General features: G+C 38.4%; 1 protein-coding gene across 6 annotated transcripts; it reads right to left on the reverse strand.

Annotated features, from left to right (window-relative positions):
• Positions 1–6,877: 6,877 nt before the first annotated feature.
• Positions 6,878–23,621, reverse strand: LOC110783650 (uncharacterized). 6 transcript variants are annotated; one of them, XM_021987999.2, is made up of 7 exons: positions 23,430–23,621; positions 21,695–21,894; positions 20,724–20,889; positions 20,498–20,632; positions 20,276–20,383; positions 7,526–7,597; positions 6,878–7,310 (listed from the first exon to the last, which is right to left on the reverse strand). In XM_021987999.2, the coding sequence occupies exons 3-7, from the start codon at positions 20,865–20,867 to the stop codon at positions 7,146–7,148; spliced, it is 624 nt and encodes a 207-aa protein (XP_021843691.1). In that variant the 5' UTR covers positions 20,868–20,889; positions 21,695–21,894; positions 23,430–23,621; the 3' UTR covers positions 6,878–7,145. The 6 variants fall into 6 exon arrangements, with proteins under 6 accessions (XP_021843691.1, XP_021843692.1, XP_021843693.1 ...); XM_021988000.2 differs by having other exon boundaries at positions 20,724–20,894; XM_021988001.2 differs by lacking the exon at positions 21,695–21,894 and having other exon boundaries at positions 23,434–23,621.
• Positions 23,622–24,676: the final 1,055 nt, after the last annotated feature.

Here is a 24,676-nt window from a genome sequence, read left to right on the forward strand (position 1 = left end):
GAATTGTATTTTAGTGAAGCTAATAAGTATTTTAGTTTTATAAAATGTACATGATTCTTATAAATATATAAGAATTTTAGTGGGAGTACATAAAACTTAATTGGTCCTATGTGTATCACACACATATCTCTCTATTGTGAAATAACATTCAAATGCTAATGACTTAGATTTGAAATTATTCATCAATGATGGACCAAGGCGAAACTTAGTACATACTGGGTATTAAGATCTATTTACAAAGATCTTATGATATTGTTTTGGATTAAGTAATGGCATTTACTAAATCAAACACGAAAGACTCCATTGGAGATATTCGACCCATGTGAATAAATCTAAGTAATGAATGTTTGAACTATGTATAAGAATTTACTAAGTTAAACATCACAGAGTCTAAATGAGATTCTTAACCTATATTATATATTAAAGAACTTAGCTGGATTCAGTATCTACTGAAATTGAATGAGCTAAAGTTACATGTATAGAATTCAATTGGGAATTATTCTGCAAAAGAATTTATCATGTATGATATAATATGAGGATCGCCAAATACGTATCGTATGACTTTAGGCATGACGAACATATACCAATCTCTATTGATCTAAATGAAAATCAACTAGATTGAGATCAAGAATACTTATGGTACTTGAAAAGGTACATAGGAATAGTTCTTGATTCAAGGAAATAAAGATATGCTAAATATTGATGCTACACGCATAAACACTGGAAAAGGATCAAGCAAGACCCTTTGGAGTTAACCATTGATAAGGACGAGCTATAGAGCATCGTGTTTTGAAATGGAAACATGGATTGGAGACCATGAGTTGTTGCGTGGGATATTAAAATTTTAATTTCTATGTTCTAAGATACAGCTGGAAAGTATTCCACATATCTGTGAACTGCTTGGATAAGTAATTCCAAACAAAGCATCACTAGCAACCTATAAAGTTGAAGTAAAAGTACTTATTGCCTAAGAAGCAATAAAACAGGGTTGTTTTAAAGAGTTCTTCACTGAACTTGTGTAGATCACCTGTCTGCTGGCTTGATGGTTCTTCATTGCAAAATGCGTAGAACCACTATTGAAGTAAGAAAGACTAGATCACACAATAAACAAACTCAAAATATCTTATCATCCTATCTCAAAGAAAATTCGATGAAAAGGATATTAAGATTGGCAAAGCATGATAACTAAACCTATGAAACAAGTGAGAAGCAACACTCACATTGTAGCACTGGAAATCAAGCATAGCTTTGAATTCCATGAACTGTTTTAAAGATGGGTTTGAGGCCCATAGTTGTAAAACATAAGGGTTAAACATTTATCATATATGAAATGTATTTTCATATTCCATTTAATCTTGGTTTAGTATTAAATGATGAGTCCCTTCAATTTGACGAAATATTCAAGATAGACTGTCAGGACCAGTCCTGTGACTAAGAAATGTCTATCAAGTGAACTTGAATGTCAAAAGTCGAAAATGGTCCCTGGTCGGAGTTTTCTATAAAGCTGGACGCATAGAAAACGTTAGACGACTAGAATGCAAGATGACTAGTAGTTCTTTTTCTTGAACTATGTGGACATGGCAATGTCATAATCATTTGCATAGATACTTACTTTGGGAAGACTAGTATCGGACAGACCTATGAAACTTTACTGTAAGAGATGAAAATCTGTCATAAGTAAATTTCATTAAAATTATTAGACACTAAATCCTCAATACCTGAGTGATTTGAGATTACTTGTTTGAGAACTGGTTACTTTGACGTTGACCAACCGTCGCACCGTAAAAGGAGGCTATAAAGGCAACGCTCAGGTAATCACCTATCAAACGAAGTCTAATCTCAAGATCGCAAGATTGGGATTGTCTTCCCATAAATCGGGATGAGATGCTTAAAAGTTGTACAAGGCCACTCGGAGAGCTAGAAACTGTAAAATGCATGGCCGTGCTCGGATGAATCATAGGCTATGATTATCTGTTTATTTGATCAGTTGAACTCTGAAACCGAGAAACACCTCTGGACATAATAAGGATGACAACTCTTACCTTATGTTCAAGAGCAAGCATCGAGCGACAAAGGAATTAGGTAATGCACACTTGTTCCTAAGGACAAGTGGGAGACTGAAGGAAATAGTGCCCTTGGTCCAAGTATGCATTCAATGTTAAGTCTAATAAATGCGGTTCAGTATTAATTAACAAGTTAATAATTCAGTGAGATCAAGTGAGCTGAATGCCTAGCTAGAGGCCGCTTCAGTTCAAGTGGAATTAATGATATTAATCCACAGCTTACTCTTGACTGAATCCGTAGGGTCACACAAATAGTACGTAAACGGATCAAGTATTTAATGGCATTAAATACTCTATCTATGGATATTCGGAATCGACGGATCTTGGTTTCAGTGGGAGCTGAGATCGTCACAAGCAAGTGAATACTCCGGAAACGATGATATTGCCGGAAACGGAAATATGGATCGTATCGGAAATATAAATATTATCCAAGTCGTAGATGTTGCCGGAAACGGAAACATGGTACGTATCGGAAAATATTATTGGAAATGGAAATATTGCCGGAATCGGAAATATTGCCGGAAACGGAAATATTGTCAGAACCGGAAATATTATCGGAATCGGAAAATAGTTCCGGAAACGGAAATATTAAATATTTGTTCGAAATGGAAATTAATTCCGGAATCGGAAATATTAAATATTGTTCGTATCGGAAATGAATTCCGGAACCGGGAATTTAATCGGAAGCGTATCGTACGAATTAGCATCGGACGAGGCCTGCCGGACGAAGGCCCAGCACGAAGCCAGGCCATCGCCCAGCAAGCAAGACGCGCGCCAACGCCCAGCCCAAGGCAGCGCCAGGCCCACCGCAAGGCAGGCCCAGCGCGCCAAGGCGTGGTTGCGTAGCGTGGGCTGCGTGGGCCGAGCGCACGCGTGCGGGCGCCCTCGTGGCTCCGTGCGTGTGTGTGTTCGTGTCCATGCACAATTCCTAAATCTATTAGGATTTGGTGTGTGATTAAATTCCTATTCCTAAAAGGATTATTTAATTAAACATAGTCCTTGTAGGATTCTATGTTTAATTAAATCGTATCCTACTAGGATTCCAATTCCCTTTCCAAACCTCTATAAATAAGGGCCTAGGGTCATAATTTATGCACATGGAGTTGAAGTATTCAAAGGGTAAGTTTTGAAAGAAAAATAAGCCAAACACTTGCAAACACTTAACCGAATTTCCTAGTAACCTTAAGGGAGATTCTAGTTGGTCTAACTTGAGGCGGATCCGGACGTACTGTGGACTATCTACGGAGGGACGACATTTGGAGTCCTAAAGGCTTGTTCTTGTTCGGTTCGGGCGAAGCTAGGGAGGGCACGCTACAAAGTGTATGCTCCTAAATTATGCTAAATGATTATGTGTAAATAATATGTTTCCTGGCATTAAGGTTTTTCCGCATGATTTATGTTCTGTCATATGTATCATAACCTATCAAATCCCTGTGTTGTCGAACATAAAGACCGTGCGGTCGCTTTCCAAATTTGAGACATTCTGCCTCCAAAAATCCATTTTGTGCGACCGAACAACAGAGCACGTTCGATCGCACAGAACTGGATATTCCTTGATGCCCATTTGCACTCCTCTATTCGGGCGCACAAATCATCACTCGATCGCACAAGCCCTGTTTTGGCTTGATTCTACTTGTTTTCCATCACTTTTCATCATAATCACCTATAAAGCACAAGATGGAACGAAACTTATAAAATTCACACAAAAAGCTATAAAAACTATAAAAAAGCATAAAAACTAACATAAAATCCTAAGCTAAGAGCGACATAAATGTCGCTCATCAGTTGTCTTAGCAGAACTTCTTTTAGCATTAGAACGGCCTTTGTTGCTGACTGTTAAGATCCTTATACTTGCTTTAATTCCAGCAGATTAACCTTATTATTATCCCAATATTCCCACTAGATCCCAGTTTGGGATAGATATTTGACTAACGGACTAGGCTTAGAATAATATTAGAAATACAATATTTGAGACGGGATTTTAGCAAATAATATCCTAACTTCCGAGATGAAACATGCCAAGGAAGCCAAGATTGTGTGTGTTATCTTATCAAGGTAATTCTTGGGTGTGAGATGGTCGAAAAAGACTGTTACAAAATTAATTGCTCAACGCCTTCCCTCGCGGACGTGGCAATCAATATTAAGTAAATGGGGACTAATTGGGTGGTCGTAGCCTCCTATTTACTAGATCCTAGAGTCGTCATTCAGCTTTCAACGACATTGAGGAAAACTGACAAAACCCTTGTGATACGCAAGTAGCAGCAGAAACTCATGCTCATGTATTTGACCATAACGGCCTTAGGTTCCCTTGTGATTTCTGGCTTGGAGATCGCTTAAAGTACATCCGGAGTAGGGATTGAGGTTTTGGGAGATATTTACTAATGGGTGAGTGCCCAACATTAGCTCATGTGACGGTCCTTTCTAGTTTAATGCATCGACAAAAGGGACATGCGTTAGACTATACTACTAATCTGTATTGATTTTAATATAAAGATAATTAAATAAACAACGTCAAAAGATGATTTAAATTGATTAAAGGCACTTTAGAATAATCAAATTTGTCCAGAAATTATCTTAGTAGGCGTGATTCAATAAACAGATTATGTGAACAATTTATAGGGCGAGGAAAGAAATAAAAAGTAATTCACGTTACAATATAGCTTAGGCTATATTGCGGTTCTCATGAACATGTTGTCTTTGCAGAACCTCATTTTAGCTTTAGAACGACCTTTGTTGCTGACTATTTAGACCGTTATCCTTGCTTTAGTTCCAGCAGAGTAACCTCGTTATTATCCTAGTATTCCAGTTCAGGCTAGATATTTGACTAGCAGGCTAAGCTTAGAATAAGATTAGAAATACAATATACGAGACGTGATTTTAGCAGAGATTCATAATACAAAGAAGAGGGCAGAGAGAATACAGAATATCAGAATAGTGAGATCGGATGTAGATGAAAGATTTGGGGTGTAGAAGGGTTATATTCATAGTGTAGCCTGGTGGAATCTGATGGAATTAGGATTGCTAATTTAGATAGAATTTTAAATTGAATCGTATTGGAAACCGGTGAAAACTATAACAAATCCGATAAAATCTTATGCGTAAACTTATTTGATTAGGACGGAAATTGTGGCGCGCTCTAGAAAAAACTAGCGCCGGCATGGCAGCGTTAAAAAGAAGTTGCGCCTGCCTGTCATCGCAAAAAAATACTTGCGGATGGCAGATCTGATCCGCGGATTCCAAACACTTCGATTTTCAACAGTTCATAACTTCTTCATAAGAACTCGGATTCTAGCAAATATCTTGTTGGATTTGGGCTTATGATAATTCTATGGAAAGCTTATTCCAAAGCCTATACAACCATGTGATGTGCATGATGCAAATCATAATTTATAAGACAAAGTTTGACTTTGTAAGGACATATCATTTGCTAACGGGCGTATTCTAAGCACTCGTAAGCATGTTTAAGTAATTTGGGTTAACTTTTACATGTGTTGTGCCCAAGAATATGATTTCGGGAAATGGTATCATTCAAGCTATGTTAATCAAGAGCCTGAAGGCAAGCACTAGAACATTGTGGTGCGTGCAAGTGTGTTGCACGCGGAAAATTACGTTCAATCTTTCTAACGATGCAACCACGTATTAAAATGTATATGGATGCGAATGCGACTAAATACATGTCCAGTATATTTTAGGAAGATTTCTATTATGGAAGTTACTATATTTAACAGGTTTTGCCCCGTATGGCCTCTTTAGTCAGTCGAGGGTGGTTCTTCAGCTAACCAGAGTGTGTCGTTGACTAGTGGGTTATAGTTTCATCATTGAACCTTCCGACACGGGACAAGGGGTCAAATGTAGGTGTCTACATGGGGCCTTAGGTGACCAATAAGTTGATTTTTTTCCCAAACTATGTTATATGACCATGGTGAACATTCCCCATAATTTGAGGAGATTACGAGACCGGGTCGCAGAACGTCTAGATTTGGTAAAATACGGTGTATAATACCTTTGATTTTGGCAAATTTGGACATTTTTCGAAAATCTGAAAAGTTAAAGGTCAAGGCGCTTACCATATACCTGTATATGGGTCCTCCGGGGGACTACTGGGTGTTTAGAACTATTTGCTTCGCATCTTAAATTGCATTTTAGCTGCCTTTCTTAAAAACGCGTTTTATCAAAACAAGGTCATTCCACGACTTTAGGTTACCCAATAAGTTGGTTTACTTTTCTACAAACTTCTTTATATCACCATGGGCACATTCCACTCAATTGAGGAGATTCCGAGACCGGGTTTCGCAACATCCAGATCTTGTCAAAGACAGTAAACCTAAAATAGTAGAGGTTCGGGCGCTTACCATATACCAATTGTTCCCCGGGGGGCTATTTGTTGCTTAGAACCATCTGTTTAGCTTCTTAAATGGCATTTTAGCCGACTCTCTTAAAAACACGCATTGTCGAATCAAGGTCATTTCGAAGCTTTAGGTGACCAATAAGTTAGGTTTTTTTATAACAAACTTCATTATATGACCAAGGGGAACATTCCCCAACTTTTGAGGAGATTCCGATACTGGGTCCCGGTATCTCCAGAGTTTGACAAAAAGGGTGTAGAATAACATTCCATTTTGGAAAAATTTGACATTTTCGAAAACCGGAAACGTTAGACATCCGGGGTATAAATTGAGGGGAAGAAGGGAGAGGGAGGTAAGGAGGAAAGGTGAAAAAGTGATTTCCCTAACTTTCAAATGGAAAAGGTTTTCCACCTCTTAGTGAGTTATGGAAAATTGTTTTCCATCCCTTGCTAAACCAAAAACGTAAAATGATTAAAAAGATAAAATTATTTTTTATGAAAACATTTACACCGTACCAAATGGAGCCTTGCTGGTGAATACAACTTCATGGCCAATTACTAAAAAGGAAGGAGGCTCAAATGGAAGAAATAGCTATTCAAAATCCAACTTCTTAAACAGCCGAAGCTACAACTAGAGACGAAAAACTAAGGACAGTTTGGTAACCCATGTAGAAAATAGCATCTCCAAACAATTATAATTATCAAAATTGGATCTAAGCTATGGCAGGAGAATCCGATCACTTTCTTCTAACTTTAACTTTGAGAGTCCACATAATCTTTCCTTGTGGCATCGGTATGGACTTTGGCAATCGAAGCGGTATCTCATGCTCCCCCAATGACGACAGAGGATTTGGCATATGCAGGTTTTCAGAATCGACTTGTACAGAAAGTTGCCTAGCCACCTGCAAAAATAGAAAAATCTCAACTTGAAAACTTGTCCCCTATTGTGTAAATGGAAGACAGTAACAGATTCAATACAGTATTCTCTAATCCATATCTTTTAAGTTAAGGTCAATGCACAACAATGAAATTACATCCAAATATAACTGAAGCAATAAGGTAACCAACTTTAGTTTACCCTTTTTACATTTTGGAGGGGGCTAGAGCAGAATCTTACCTCTGAAATTATCTCACCTTTCGTAACAGGTTCACGCAGTTCATTGTCAACCTTAAAGTATCTTCTTAAAACCTACAAAATTAATAAAATAGTTCAGAAGCTAGAATAGCCCCAATCACTTTTATGATCAAACCTTTGCAAACGACAAAAATCATTTAAATGTGTGATCATTAGCCAAATAAAAGTATGAAATAGCAAGCGCTGAAATAGAATCTGAGGAAAATTCTGGATTGAGGTTCCACTTCGGATTCGTTGAAAGAGACATCCGTTCTATTAAAAAAAAAAAGAGATTTTTTTGATTTCCAGCCTGGTCAAGTATGGGCAGCACTTTTTGTGACAGGAAGATGATTAATCAACGTTGCGAGCCAATAAAAGCTGATCCAACTTTCATTCACTAGTGAAATTTTCGAGTATATTTCTGGCTAGCTCATCTAAAATCTTATCCTGCCCTGTAATCATCGCCAATCCTCTCTTCTGTCAAATTTGAGTCATAGGCCACAGATTTACCAACAGTTAAAATGTTAAAGGAAAAAGGTATTCCAAGGGAGAAATATAAATTCCATAATTACAATTGTATGACATTTCTGGTTTTGTGATTCATTTGCAACCACCATGTATATCATAGGCAATAAGATAAACTACAGTTACAACAGTTACAGGGTAGAGTCCAAGTTGAAGGGCATAGAGGTTTGCTCTGGGCCTATTTACCGCCCTGTTGGGGCCTTGAGGGGGGGGGGGGGGGGGGGGGTGGGGGGGACTCAGATTAAATGGCTAGAAAGCTACTAGAATGAACCAAGGTGTAATCTTTCTGAAACTCAGTAGACCTCAAGATAATAAGAAAATCCTCCAGTCTGACCAAGACTGCAGTTAATTTAAGGTAGTGCTTGTTCTAATGTCCTACTGATGGGAAGGGTAAAAATCCTGATCAATTTTGGGTCCACGGATATAGCCAACAAACAGGATATCCTAAATCAAACAGGATATCCTAAATCAACAAAGTATTCCTCCCAGAATCACCCCCCTCCCTCTCCTGAACACCCAATAAAAATGAGCCTGGGGTGGGGGGAATGAGAAGTATAATAAAAATAAAAAATGTTATCACATTATTCTATCTTCGTAGGCTGGCAATATGTGTGTATCAACAAAGTATCAATTACCCCCCTCCAGCTCCTAGAGAGGTATAATAAAAATATAAAATTTATCACATTATTCTATCTTTGGTAGACTGGAAATATATGTGTATCAACAAAGAATCAATTACCCCTCTCCCTCTCCTAAACACCAAATAAAAATGAAGCTTTTGGGTGTTGGGGTGTTGGCGAAAATGAAAAACATAAAGAGTATGATAAAAGAAATTTTTTAAAAAAAAAAATGTTACCACATTATCCTATCTTCGGTAAATAGTCTGTACAAGAGCAGCAGGCTGGCAATATGTGTGTAGATGGACAATAAGCTGATATAAGACGACTCCTGAACTTAGCACTTTTCAGGTTTGAAAGCAAACAGATTACAGTGTCTTCCAGTGACAATGTGGTTCAAGAGGTAATTGCAGATGCAATGGTACAAAGAAAACGGAGAAACTTGTGCAGATCTTTATTTCATATCCTAATTGGTAAATCGTAGTACCATAATTCTCATAGCTTCATTGCACTGGCGGAGCTGAATTACCCTCCCTAGATGGCATACTTTGTTTTTCTTGTTGATGCAGTCAGGTTATGGTATTTCTCTTATCCTATAACTATTAAATATGTAGGCTAATTTGGTTGTACGGCTTTAATGGTTGGTGTGGGGAAAATGTAGGCTAATTTGGTGGTCCTAACCAGAGTATAAAAAAGTGCAAAGCGCACTAAAGTGATACGAGTCCTAGAGCCGCAAGCGCAAGGCGACCGCTTCATCGAAGTGAAACGCACTTTTTAAGAATTAAAGTTTTTCACTATTATGCATATATATATCTTACTAAAATAACCACGAAAATAATGAACATCAGATTTTCTTCCGAAAATATATTACTATTCGTTTTAACAAAGGGAAAATTACATTAAATAATCCAACCTTTCGACGATTTTCCGTTAATAAACCAACCTTTGGATTATTATTTAATAATACAACCTTTATACCCCATTAACTTTCAATGATCCCAAATGACCGGGAACCGACCAAAAAAGTAACTTATTTTTTCTTTATTTTTTTTGCTTCAGCTTCCTTTTTCCTCCTTCCTTCTACCTCCATAGCCTTCTTCTTCATTTCTCATCCTTCTTTCCACCTCCTTTCCCACCTGAATCTACTATTTAGTCGAAGACTTCTTCAACTTCTACCCATTTTCCAGTCACGTGACTCATTTTCTTTCCCGTTGCGTTCCCAATTCAACCTATTTCCCAATTTTCCATCTTCTCCCATTGGATTAAACCTTGATTTTCCTTCAATACTCATCCAACGCCCCACATTAAATCTGATGTGAACCTCTTTGATGGCAAATTGAAGACGAGGTTGATATATCAGCATCAAACATTGTTTAATTGGTAAGTATGTAATTCCTTCCATAACAACAAACAACAACATTATCGTCCAACGGGTCAATTTGCTTACAAAAGTTCGACCTTTTCTTGGCTTTTATTGTGGCAAGGTGCTGACAACAATCTCCTCACTTTTGCTATGGGAACGTCATGAATTAATAATGATAGAAAATGGTTGACTTTAAAAAAAATGATACACATCCAGGATTTCGGTAAGAAAATTAATGTATACTGCGTATTGATTTTGAAGACCAACAATGGTCTTGGTAATTTGAACAAACTCACGAATGAAGGGAAGGAGAATGCAAGGTGGTTGTTACAGGGGGTGGATAGAGCCCAGAAGATGTGGCCGGGGCAAGTTGAGCAATTGGATTCCGGTGGAAGGGATGGGCAGTGGCGGCAGAGATGGTGGTTGTTGTGGTGGTGTCGCGAAGGAGAGAGAAAAGCTGAACATAAGGGGTAAAATGCAAGAAGGAAGGAGGGGGAAAAAGTACAACGTAAAGGGAGGGACAGAAGGCGGGATGAACAAAAGTTGGTGTCTTGTCACCGTTTGGGAGGTAGTGTTGGTTTTCCGGCAGACGACAGTATTTGGATACTTCGATGGTGGCGGTGGTTTGAAGCCAAAAAGAAAGGAACATAATGGAGGAAGTAAAGGAAAAACAAACCAAAAATAAGAAATAGATTACACGAATGATAAGATGACACGTGTTCAAGTTACTTGTTGTATCGGTTTGGTGACCGGTTAGGTGCAATAAAAGTTAATGGGATATAAAGGTTGGATTATTAGATAATAATTCAAAAGTTGGATTAATAACGGAAAATCGTCGAAAGGTTGGATTATTTAATGTAATTTTTCCTTTAACAAAAACAAAGCATATAACATAGTGTTTATCAAGAAGCTAGGGCCGGCTACTGTGATTGTTGTCTTCTTATGTTTTCTTCTTCTTTTCTTCTCTTTCCTTTTCTTTTGGACTAATGGCCAACTTTCTATTGTTAAGGATTAATAGGGTGTAGTCCAAAACACAATAACAACACAAAACAAAGAAGCTTCCCAACAACCCCCGCCCAACAACAGATGAGGCAGCGTGGCACTCTTACCTACAGCAAGCGCCAGAAAAAGATTTGTGTATAGAGGGGGGGAATATTAGGAATAGGGTAGCTGTATTGTATTTGAGCAGTCATTGCTTTTTGGGAGAGAAGTGAACTCTCGAATTCTCACTAAACTATCAACCTTACATCAATAATACAAGAATCCCACCTCTCTCTAAACGTTACTACTGTTCTTAGCCTATATTTGGTATCTGTGTGCGATGTTGTGTTTTCCAGGTGATCACGGTGCTGGTGTGTTCCATCTAGCAGTTCTCTCCATGACGCGAAGTAGAGGTCAGCTACGCAACCTTGAGACGGTGGAAGAAGACAGGAACATGGAGTTGGAAGCTAGGGTGGACTGGTTAGATACTTTGTTAGAAGTCATCATCTCTACGGCAGTAAGGGATGCTATGGCCACCCTAGATACTTTGTTAGAAGTCATCATCTCTACGGCAGTAAGGGATGCTATGGCCACCCTACAACTTTCCTTAACGGCACCTCAAGGCCGCAGCGGAGGAGGAGGCGAGGAAGAACCGAGAGAAGGTTGAGCAGATGGAGGGAAGGTTCAATCGCTTCCGCAAGGAGATGAGGAACATGGTGGACAATGGTGGCGGCTCTCGCCAAAACCGAAACAAAGGTGGTGGCGAAGATGATCAGGAGGCGGACGGAGGTGAGTCACGCGGTGGTGATAACATCCTAGGAAGGAATTGGTGGTTTCGCAAACTGGATAAAGAAGGAGATCCAAGTGTTGGAACCATATAACCTTAAACAAGCCATGGATCTGGCAATTCGGGTCGAACAAAGAGATCGGGTTGAGAAGAAAGGAGGGGCCTCAACGTTGAGCAACAAGTTTTGGTCTAGCAAACATGGTCCGTCTAATCTATCTGCTACGCCAAGTGGGCCGGCCCAAAACCAAACTAAGCCAACCAATTCAAGAATAGGCTCAACTCAATCATCAGTTGTTTCACCACATTCGAGTTCCTTCAGATCTGGAGTGAGAAGGTTAACGGAAAGCGAGCTTCAAGAAAAGAGGGCCAGGAGTTTGTGTTTCCAGTGTGACGGAAAATGGGAAGCCAATCACGTTTGCAAGCGCAAAGAATTGAGTGTCCTCTTAATAGAGGGCGAAGTTGGAGAAGAAGGTGGGAACGTTGAAACGAAGGAGCCGTGGAACGACGAAGGGGAAACAATACGGCCGGAAGTTTTGATGTACTCGGTTGTCGGATTAACTCACCCGAAAACGATGAGATTGAAGGGGGAGATATTGGTACAGTGATGATCGACCAAGGGGTGACCCACAATTTTATTTCGACAGAGGTGGTACGGAGGTTAGGAATTCCGGAGACCGGAACCGAAAGTTTTAGGGTAGCATTGGGCAATGGTGAAGCATTCCAAGGCACGGGAGAATGTCGAGCAGTGACGCTGCATTTGGAAGGAGGGATTGAGGTAAGTGAGGATTTCCTGCCGCTAACTTTAGGTGGTTCTAATGTTATATTGAGTGCACAGTGTCTAGAGAAATTGGGGGATGTAGTTACTAATTGGAAGAGTCAAGTGATTAAGTTCCAATAGGGGGTAGGGGGGTGGAATTCGTATGTGATAAAAGGGGATGCAACGCTCGCCCGAACTCGAATTTCGCTTAAGGCCATGCTGAAAACCTTGCGCAAACCCGGTCACGGCATGGTGGGCCGCTTAGAAACAGAGGCGGGGACTGACACAGTAGTAAGTGGAGGGGAGGCAGAGCTCCTAAAAGAGGTGTTGGGGGAGTTCAAAGGGGTCTTTGATGATATGCTGGTGGGACTACCACCGTCTCGGGGACATAAGCACGCTATTGTGCTTAAGGAGAAAAGCATCTGATAGGGGTAAGGCCCTACCGATACCCACACTTCCAGAAGAATGAGATTGAGAAACTGATCCAAAAGATGTTACAAGTAGGGTTCGTCCATCAATAAGCCTATTTTCAAGCCCGAATCTGTTGGTGAAAAAGAAAGACGGATCGTGGCGATTTTGTGTGGACTATCGAGCTTTGAACAAGGACACAATCCTAGACAAATATCCAATTCCCGTAATTGATGAATTGTTGGATGAGCTACTCTAGTCAGTCGTGTTTTCCAAACTAGATTTGAAGTCGGCTATCATCAAATTCTAGTGAAACCGGACAATGTCCATAAAACGGCTTTAAGAACCCATGAAGGACATTACGAACTCTTAGGAATGCCTTTCAAGTTGATGAATGCCCCTGCCACTTTCCGGCCCTTTTGCATAAATTCGTTAATGAACAATATTTTCCGGCCCTTTTTGCGTAAATTCGTTCTGGTCTTTTCGATGATGTTCTGATATATAGTACTTTGGAGTTGGAGCATAAGAAGAATCTTGGGGTGGTCTTGAACATTCTGGCAGAGCAAAAGCTATATGTTCCGAAGAAATGTGAATTGGCAAGAAGTGTCTTACTTGGGACACGTGAGTTCGAGTGGAGTAGTGGCTATGGATGTGGATAAGGTACAAGCCATTATGAGATGGACAACGCCCAAGAATTTTGAGAGAACTCTGTGGGTTTTGGGGGCTCAAAGCATATTACCGTAAGTTGGTGGTGGGATATGCTCAAATTCCTGACTAAACAACTCAAGAAAGATAATTTTGGGTGGTCTGAGAAGGCAGAGAAGAAACGATGAAAGTAGCCCCTGTGTGGCGAATTCCAAATTTCATCAAGGTTTTCACCTTTGAAACAGATGCATCCGAATACGGGTTGGGAGAGGTGTTAATGCACGAGGGGCGACCGATGGTTTACTATAGCAGAATGTTAGGGCAGCGAGCCCAAAGTAAGTCGGTCTACGAAAAATAACTCATGGTTGTTTGTCTTTCCATACTCAAATGGAAACATTACTTAATAGGGAGGCACTTCATTGTCCATAGCTTGAAATACATTACACAACAAAGGGAAGTGGCGTCTGACTACCAAAAGTGGGTGAGTAGGCTGATGAGATTTGACTTCGAAGTCCAATACAAACCCGGGGCTTCTAACCGAGTTGCGGACTTGCAGATGCTTTATCGCGGAAGTCACGATGGGTTGGGAAGAGTTGAACAAAGAGATAAGAGGTAGACAAGGTGTTAGGGGAAAATTAGGGAGGAACTATTAGCTGGAAATATCACCGCAACATTTGCATTGGAGAATGACAAGCTGGTCTAGAGGGAAGATTGGTTATACCCAAGGAATCCACGTTGATTCCCACCTTATTAGAGTATACCACGACTCATCTATGGGGGGTCATGCGGGGAAGCAAAGATGTACGGAGGATGGCAAAGGAATGGAATGAGGAGGGTCGTAGCTCATTATGCGAAACATTGTACAGAAACTCCAGCAGGGTTGCTTCAACCCCTTCCTATTCCAATGTGGATATGGAAGGACATATCCATGGATTTCGTGGAGGGATTACCCACGTCTAAGGGGGTTAATTCTGTATTGGTGGTGGTCGACCGCCTCTCCGTGTACGCCCACTTTTTGGCCCTCAAACATCCCTTCAATGCAATGAAAGTGGCTTACATATTTGTGAAGGAAATTGTGCGGCTTCATGGGTTTTCAGCCACCAACGGGACTGAAGAAGAGCAGCGTATCACCCCCAAACAGATAAGCAAAGTGAGGTGGTTAATAAGTGCCTAGAAACCTACTTACGGTGCTTCGCGGGAGGACAACGTAAAGCATGGCCAGAGTGGCTACCTTGTGCTACATTTTATATAATACCTCCATCCATATATCTACTAAAATGTCACCGTTCAAAGTTGGGTATGGGAGGGATCCGCCACATTTGCTAAGTGTTGGAAAAGGGCAGACCAAAGTGGATAGTCTTGAGGAATTGCTCCAAGACAGGGATTTAATGATACAGATGAATCTGAGTAAGGCTCAACGAAGGATGAAAATGAATGTTGACCATAAGAGGAGGGATGAGTCATTTGAGGTGGGAGACTTGGTTTATCTCAAGCTAAAATAGTAACACCAGAAGTCCTTGGCCCATTGGCCCTATGAGAAACTTGCAGCCCGTTTCTACGATCCTTTCAGTGTGATAAAGAAGGTGGGTAGTTTGTACGCAACTGCTAGAAACTTGCAAAATTCATCCTGTATTCCATGTATCCCAATTCAAGAGAACAATGACATACCTACACAACTCACCCCTTACACCTGAATGGAATTAGTTTTTGTACCAGAGGAGGTATTGGATGTGCGTAGCAAGATGGTGGGAAAGGACAAGGTGCCGGAAGTGTTGATCAAATGGAAACACCTACCTACATTTGAAGCTACTAGGGAGAGAGTTGAGGCAATCATGGAGGAGTTTCCCACCTTCCACCTTGAGGACAAGGTGGTGCTTCAAGGAGAGGGAGATGCAACAAGCCTAGTAGGCAGTCAACAGATGAGGCAGGAGGCCACGTGGCACTCTTACCTACAGCAGGCGCCAGAAAAAGACAAATTAGCATAGGCCATCCTTTTAGGGATTTGTGTATGTAAGGGAAGGAATATTGGGAATAGGGCATCTATTTCGTATTTGGACAGTCATTGCTTTTTGGGAGAGAAGTGAGCTCTCGAATTCTCACTAAACTATCAACCTTACATCAATAATACAAGAATCCCACCCAAGTTACAGTGGTTACAACCTTAGTTTTAAAAAGCGCGAAGCGCACTGAAGCGCAAAAGGGCCCTGGAGCTTAAGCGCAAAGCGCAAAGCAAAAGCGCACGCTTTTCGTAGGCGAAGCGCACCCGGAAAGAAATAATAAAATTTCAAAAGTTCAGAAAATATGGAGAAAATATGGAAAGAAAAGATGATGAAAAAAGAGAAATCAAAACGATGAAAGAAAAATTCAGAATCCGACGAGACAATTCCGGCGAGAAGGCTAGAGAAATCCGGCTACGGGAGAAAATTGCACTAGGATTTTCAAAAACTTCCCAAATATTCGCTTTTTTAAAAAAAGAAATCACGTGATACTTTAGAAAAGAAGATTAGAGTCAAGTGGATTTATTTTTTATAAAAAAAAGGGTCTGATGTGCCCAAACTACAGGAAGCGCAAAAGCGCTAGGAAGCGCAGAAGCGCCGAAGCGCTAGGAAACGCGCGCTTCTTGTATGTCGCTAGGCTTCGGCTGGCAGAAGTGTTTTGCTGTGAGCTTCTGGGCTTCCAGGGCTTTAAGAGCAAAAAAGAGCGCTTTTTAAAACTAAGTTTACAACTTAGCCTGTATTTGGTATCTATGTGCACTGTTGTGTTTTGGTATCTGTGTGGACGGTTGTGTTTTTCAGGTGATCACGGTGCTGGTGTGTTCCACTTCCAACGCAAACTTAAAAAAAAGAGAAAGAATCTCAACGAAGTGTAAAAAAGCACGGTTTGTGCCGTTCACGCGCTCCGGCGCGCTTCTTCCAAAACGCTTCTTTTAGGCCTACTTAAGCGCTTTGCACTTCAGCCAAAGAGATGGTGTGTGCAAAAACAAGAGGCCATTGATCTAAACCTTTGTGATTTCCTGTCCTAAGCCTGTTGGGGAACCAAGAAGTGATTGTGGACACATTGTGATGCCAAGGTCTACTTCCTCAGACCTACCTAAGTTCTTAACCCAGCCAAAGAGATGGTGTGTGCAAAAACAAGAGGCCGTTGATGCCTAAATGCAGACCAAAATCAACTATGTTATAGAACATTGTACGTCTACATCCAAGGAGTTTATTGCAAGACCCACTCGACCAGTTATAGCATGCTTCAACGGATTTCCATAGAGACATTTAACAAGATCAAGCAGCCCTTCCAAAGCGAATTCTCCTAGACCAGTGTCTTAAGTGTCCTAACTAACCTGGATCTCCAAGTATACATGTTCCTATCTTCATATCCTAAATGCTATATGAACTTCTAGTATCAATAAGGCTAATTGATGATCAAATACTACTTTCATCTCTATGAGAACTCCTTAGGTCATTATCGTAAATGACCTTTTGGTGTCCCCTTATGGAATAGGCTATAACACCCTCGGTAACTCACAATTTAATTTACCTAACTAAAAAAACTGATTATTATCAAACGGAATTGCACAAGTAGTAATATAAGAAACTGCTTATTTAATGCCAAATAACAAATCAGGAATTCTAATGCAAATCACGCATAGAATCTGTTCTATTTTCCTACATGGAAGCCATTGTGCAATTTAATAGCAAAAGTCCACAAAGAATATTTAATTTTTACAGCAAGCAGGAATGCAAATCATGAAGTCACAAAATATGGAAAGCAACACAATCTCTCTCAATATTTTTCTGTGTTTAAAATCTGCCAATAAAAGTCAAAACAAGACAAAAAAACCAAATAATATTACAGAGTTTGTTACAAGTGCCAAAATCTCTTTTCTATATACGGAAAACTAAAATTACTCAAATAACTATTGATATTCAATTTACATGACCTTACACAACACATTTAAGTTACTTAGCTACTGAAATAAAATCATTACTTCAACGGGTTTTAATTTACTAAAACTAAATACTCTTTTGATTTTAATAAGCTTGTATTATAATTAAAATTAAAAGGGAAATTGTTTACGTTTATGCAGCCTAATGGACACGGACACAATCAGGTCTTGGAAAAAGTATTTTCAGCCTTCGAAAACATTTCGTGGGTGCTACCTCCACGAATTGAAAATTGAAGATTTAATGCAGAACGTTCTTATAATGTTAGTTATGTGTTCACTCGATCGAGCGGAGGAATGCTTGTGGTTAGGCAAGTACATTGGGAGTAAAATTTTAAAAAAAAAGTGAAACACACTATTTATGTGTTTAGTTTCTTTACTTTTGCACTACAATTTAGATTTTTGGGCATACCTGAGAATTATATTGTTTCACTGTTGAGATGATAGTCTAATTTTTTCTTTAGATGAACTTTGCGAATAATTTTTCTCGCCAATTATTTGTTTTGATTAGTTGTACTACAAAAACAATTTTAAGATTTTATAATCTCGCACACATCGCGTGCATTAGACTAGTTCCTCGTATAAAAACATGATACTCATATAAATTGACCAAAGTTTGATGTAAACTTGTTTTTACGTCAAAGTTCTACCGCTTAAGAGTCTTTTTGTATTATCGCATCTGATGTGCAAGCAAAAGTGCAAAACTATCAAGCTAATACAAAAAAAGTGAACTTCGGAACTTGGTTTAGTCAAGCTTAAACTCGAAATCTTGCTTCCTTGATATGTTTTCATAAAGCACTTATAGGCTATGGTCATGTGAATTTTAATCTTTAAAAAGGGGCTCAAGGCAAAAGTTAAGCCAGACATTATTGACCAAGAGCTTTGTTTCCTCCGTCTAGTCGATTTGCAGCGCATTACTAACATTATAAAAATATTTTGGATTAAAATCTTCAACTGGTAGAGGAAGCACCTACGAAAAAACTTTGTTTATGAAGGTTGAAAATACTTTTTTCATGACCCAATTGCGTCCATTTGGCTTCATAGAGGTAAAAAAAATTCTCTTTTAATTTTAATTACAATATGAGCTAATTAAAATAAGACGAGAATTTAGTTTTAGTAAACTGAAACTTGTTGAAGTAATGATATTATTTCAGTAGCTAAGCAGTTAAAAAAAATGTTTTGTGCAAGGTCATGTAGTATTGAATAGAGATTCTCTTTTTTCTTTGAATTGTTTAGACTCATATTATGTTTATAGTAAATCGGATGGCAAAAGTAAGTTGAGTAATGTTAGTTTTTCATATATACAGAGATTTTGGCAATTGTAACAAATTGTGTAATATTATTTGGTCTTTTTGTCTTCTTTTGACTTTCATTGACGGACTTTAATCGGAGGAATGTTATTGAGAGATTGTATTGCTTTACATATTTTTTGACTTCCTGGTTTGCTTTCCTACTTGCTGTAGAAATTAAATATTCTTTGTTGACTTTTTGCTCTTACATTGCACAATGGCTTCCATGTAGGAAAACAGGAAAGATTCTATGCATGATTTGCATTACAATTTTCTGATTTGTTATTTGGCATTCAATAGTCAGTTTCTTAAGTTACTACAATTCAGTTTGATAATAATCAGTTTTTTAATTAATTCAATTAAATAGTGAAATTATCGAGAGTATCTATTACATTATACTAAAACACACACCAGGAATGACACGTGTCATTTCCTAGTGCAACTTTTTTCCCGCAAAAACTTCTTTTTTTAACTTTTCTTAAAACAAGTTACATTACATTTTTAGGAAATTAAGATAAAAATAGAATAAAAATATAATTCAATTACCATAAATGTAACTACATAATATATTTTTGGAGGAAAGATGAATCAATATAATTTTTTCCTTTACAAGTTGATTTTATTTCTGTATTATTATATGTTTCTAATTTGATAACAAATTTAAATAACATTGATGAATAGACTTCTAATGTTAGTCTACTGTTAATAATAATACATAATGAGTACGGATGTTAACTAAAATAATAATACATGGTAAGTAGACTAACATTAGAAGTCCATTTATCAAAATTGTATTCAATTCAAACTATTGGAGTAACTCAGTTATGTTTGGGTCCTTTTCGGGTTAACTATTTTCGAAAATAGTTCTTGGGCACTCTTTTATGATAAAAAATAGTCTTAAGTCGGTCATTCGGGTTTGGTTAACTTTGATGATAGGTTGATCTACATACAAGTATACAACTATAATCCTTTACTTTGTATTAATATATGCAAATTTAGTTCATTTGAATATTTATTTTACACACTTTGAATTTATACTTTTGCATATATCCTTTTTACTTTCACGTTTTCCTAATATCACAAGCCTTTGATTTAGTTACTATTGAAAAAAAAAAATTATTTTAGTAGTACTATAATGACCGGCCCGCAAGACTTCCCTTATATAGTAGAGATTATAGAAAGTATATTGTATATTTGTATTCATCATTGTTTTTGCTGAAGTAGACTATGAAGACAAATTCAATATCTTTTGTTTCATGTATGCATTTTTTCAGGTTATTTTGTAATGAACAAAAAAAATTATGTTTACCAAAAAAAAAGAATCGCATCAGTCTAGTTATGGAAGACACAAAATAGTGAATTTTGCAGTACACCTACCCAACACATAAACCTTAAAATGTAGAGAAAAGCCCATTTAACAAAATGATAAATACAGTATACTAACCACTGTTCCATTGTCCAGCCGCTTTGCTGCAGCAAGGTACTCTTTCATCATATCTTCCTTGCTTTCTTTCACCACCTTAACTTCCTCCTCCTCTATAGGTTGGTAAATCTGATTATTACAAGTACCGTTTCTTAAAATTAGACTCATATAATAATTGGGAATTTAGCTTTTCAGAGTACGTTTTAGCTAACTAAAAACAATCCAACAAAGTTAGCAAGCTACCTTCCTCTGCTCCTCAACGAGATAGGCAAACTTGTCAATGTTTGGTACAGCAAGTAGTTTAGGCATAAGGTAATTCCGGAAGAAACCAGGAGCAACCTTCACCGTCTCACCAGCTTTCCCGAGCTTATCTATGTTCTGCATAATTTAAGTCAACAACTGATGGCTTGCTGCTAACCATAAGTTCACAACATAATAAGACGAAACTCTTATAGGGTTATAAACTAACCGTCGTAAGAATAACTTCCAATTTTCTAAATCTGACTCCTTGGCCGGTGAAAAACAACGGGTGAAGCCAGCTGTCCAATCTCTTACCACTAGCATCTTGGACAACCTGACGTAGTATATTTCTCCCATATTGATAATATGCCATCTTTAGCCAATTCTACTTCCGCCTTCACTTTCAGAGAAAACAATCAGCATTCAGCAATCTATGATACTCACCAACTCCAAAGTCTAAACACATGTAACGCACTAAAGAATAAGCCATAAGTGATACCCATCCTCCATTCACCTATTACAAAACTCCGATTTCAAAAGATCACCTGTAAACTATTAACCAGGCCTGTCCTTGATCCAAGACTGGAGAGGAGCCCACCCTGCTCCCAGGATCACAGTTTTCCATTGTAACATAAAAGGGTTATAAAAAAAAAGCTTGCAAAATAAAGCTGAGTGGTTGAAGTAGTTCGATGAATATTGAGGCCTTGCTAATCATCAAACTTGTAAAGGCATCAGGAGGTCGAACTTAACCTAATACACTATCTTCTTATGGACCGAACCACCACCACCACCTACATTTCCTCAAGCTCCAAGTTCATAGTTTTTTTTAAAATGCCCAAATTCATATCAATCAAGCTCATAAATTAAACTTTATTACATACCCTTAATTTATTGCTCTTTTCTACTCTACTCCCTCCTTAAAATAAAAACCTAATCTGCTAATTAATCCCCCAACATATCGTATTTAATCCACACAAAAAAATGGACAAATGGATAGTATAATTTTCAACTACAATTACGGACTGGGTGCAGTCTAATCAGCATAAAACAGCAGCAAACAAAGCCAACAAAAACCCAACCGTTTATATTTAACAAGATTTCATCATTTTGAACATCATATCATGCACAATCAACAGAAAATTTCAAAAATCGATACAAAGTAGAAAAGTGAAGAAAATAGACAAGGAAAAGAAGCTATACACTGTCGTCAACACCGAGAATAGCAGCGGCAGAGGAGAGGTGGTTGGAAATCCCCCAAATTGAAAATCCAAAATGGCAGACGCGTCGCCGATAGAAGTGGTGATACAGCTAGAGGTTTTGGTGGTGGCTTTTAAAGAGGAGGCAATCAGAAGTCGGTGGCGGGAGGAGGAGGAACAATGAACAGCTTCGTGCGCCTTGGACTTTGATGAGTGAAAAATTATCTTTCTACTAAACTATTTTTAGCCAAATTTGCCAAAAATAACTTTTTATAACCCCTTTTTTGCGAGACAAAACCTTTTAAAAAAAATTGCAAAAACGGACCTTAAACTAAAAATAACTTGCAAGACACAACCTTTTTGTCTTTTCCGGCGTTGACTACTCATTTCCAACATTGACTTCGCCGATTTTGCTTACCTCACCCTAGGGATGGCAAACGGGCGGGGCGGGTGCGGGTACCCCTCCCCCGTACCCGCCAAAATATTTTACACCCGTCACCTACCCGCCACCCGCAGCGGGTATAATTTTCACATCCATACCCGCCTATGCGGGTAGGTTTTTAAAACCGCACCCGCTCCACCACCCAAGTGGACATCCACTGTCCACCTATACCCGCCTGCCGCCCTGCCCCATAATATAAACAAATCATCTTTTAAGCTACTAACTAGTGTGTGGCCCGGGCGTTGCTCCGAGTTTATCTTAATGGGGTTTACTTTTTGTAAATATGTGCCCGTATAGGTGGTATCATTAACGGATTGCCGTGGTGGTGCGAGATCAACAACCGATAAACAACCTTACAATCTATGCCTCATATCCGGAAAAAAAAAAAAAAAAAAAAAAAAAAAAAAAAAAGTTGATTCCTTTTCTTCGTGATTAGTTGATTATTATACCTACATCAATGTTTCTCTCTTCTGCACTAATAATTACGAAGTACACTCTATTTCCACAAGTTTTTAAAGCATAAGATGGAAAGGGATCGGAAGAATTTGTACATCTATAAGTTCAATAATTTATTCCCTTTTGTTTTTTCCGGATTCATTTTTATTTAATTTATTACTATTCATTTTAAAAGATTATATTTTGTATTTACATGGAAATATATAACATACATTGTATCTAGCTGAGGTGGTAAGAAGAGTAACTTTTAATTTATGAGGTGCGGTGTTCGAACCTCACTACATGCTTTTGATATGCGCAAGATGACAATACACAACCAATTTTAAAAAAATCCATCATATTTCTCAAGTAAAAATAAATCAGTATTACAAGTTAAAAATCTGAATACTTAGAGAAATAAACAAAGCTCAATCGATACAATGCAACATTTGCTCCATATCCAATCTTGTATCATCTTCATCATCGTCGTCCTCTAATTATACAATTAGAGTGTTACCGTAGTGATTAATTTATTTCAAAGTTAACACGAAGTCCAACTTTAAACTGTCACATGTCATCTATTTATCAAACAAACAAACAAATCAACCCAACATAGTATGAAATAATAATCAAAACACCCACCTAGATCCTGTTACAAGAACAAAAACTAGAAAATAAACAAAACCCTAACTCATGTTTTAACTTCAATTAACAACAAGAAAATAATGTGAATTACCAAGAAATTCAACCAAACACTAAAACCATCAAGTTAATATTAATAAATTTATTCAAATTACCAAATGGTGTTCAAACTTAAAACGAAAAGGCAAGAGAAAAGGGATTTCTATATGTATTAAATTACCTACAATTTTGCGGTCGATGACACCTCTATCATCCGCGGTGGCCGGCTGAAAAAACACAGAGTGAGAATAGATAGGTCGGGGGCGGCAGTGTCCGACGATAATGGTGGTGGGACGGTGGTGAACCAGAGAGACACAGAGAGGGAGAGGGGGAGGCGTGAACAACAGGGAGTCAGGTAAAACGTAATATTTGGGCTTTAGGTAAAACGTAAATATAAAGTTTCATTTTGCGGGTACAATACGGGCGGGTGGGGCGGGAGGATGCGAGGCGGGGCAGGCGGATATAAGGCGGGTATGCCCTCATATCCACCACCTATCCGTCACCTATGGCGGGTATGACTATTCATATCCATATCCGCCCACTACCCACCAAAGTTATATCCATACCCGTTCCAATTGGAGCGGGTGCGGTGCGAAACCCACGAAATTGTACCCACTTGCCATCCCTACATCACCCTTTCCCCTTAAAACAAAAAGCAAATTTGCCAAAAACAATCTTTTGTAACCCATTTTTTGCGAAAAACAACCTTTTAAAAAAAATTGCGAAAAAGAACTTTAAACTACAAAAACTTGCGAGAGACGACCATTTTGGGTTTTCTTGGCGTTGACCACTAATTTCCGGCCTTGATTTCCCATGTGCAGGTCACATGTTTTTGTTTTTCCTTATTTACACCTATTTCCCTCCATATTCTCTCATATAAAAGTAATTGATTAAAACCTTAAAAAAAATTACAATTGATTAATTGTATACTTAGAAATCTCCTTATTTCGAAACACTTACCTTTATATACTTCATGCATATGGTAGATATAATATAAAGCTAATTTCTCCGCCGCAACACAAAAATACATTGCTTAGCATTTTACATACAACAAAGAAGAAAAACACCTAATTTCACCACCCTTTTCCAATTAAATTAACAATATCCTTGATGTTTTTAGTAGAGTAACGTAAAAAAACCCAAGTGGTCAACCTCAAGGCCGGAAATTAGTGGTCAACGTCAGAAAACCCAAAATGGTTGTCTATCGCAAATTTTTTTTTAGTTTAAGGTCCTTTTTCGCAAATATTTTTTTAAAAGGTTATTTCTCGCAAAAATAAGTTATAAAAGGTTGTTTTTTGCAAATTTGTCTTTGATTTTAAGGGGAAAAGGGTGAGGTTAGCAAAACCGACGAAGTCAATGCCGGAAATGAGTAGTCAACGCCGGAAAAGACAAAAAAGTTGTATCTCGCAAGTTTTTTTAGTTTAAGGT

This window comes from Spinacia oleracea, chromosome 5, assembly GCF_020520425.1.
Source record: "Spinacia oleracea cultivar Varoflay chromosome 5, BTI_SOV_V1, whole genome shotgun sequence".
Classification (NCBI taxonomy): domain Eukaryota; kingdom Viridiplantae; phylum Streptophyta; class Magnoliopsida; order Caryophyllales; family Amaranthaceae; genus Spinacia; species Spinacia oleracea.

What these genes read in the sequence shown, in the direction of transcription:
- LOC110783650 (XM_021988001.2), bottom strand. Translation starts at nt 20,867, where the DNA reads ATGGCATATTATCAATATGGGAGAAATATACTACGTCAGGTTGTCCAA. An exon ending in TGGAAGTTATTCTTACGACG is followed by an intron (nt 20,633 to 20,723) that starts GTTAGTTTATAA and finishes TAAATTATGCAG; the next exon opens with AACATAGATAAGCTCGGGAA. An exon ending in TCGTTGAGGAGCAGAGGAAG is followed by an intron (nt 20,384 to 20,497) that starts GTAGCTTGCTAA and finishes TGTAATAATCAG; the next exon opens with ATTTACCAACCTATAGAGGA.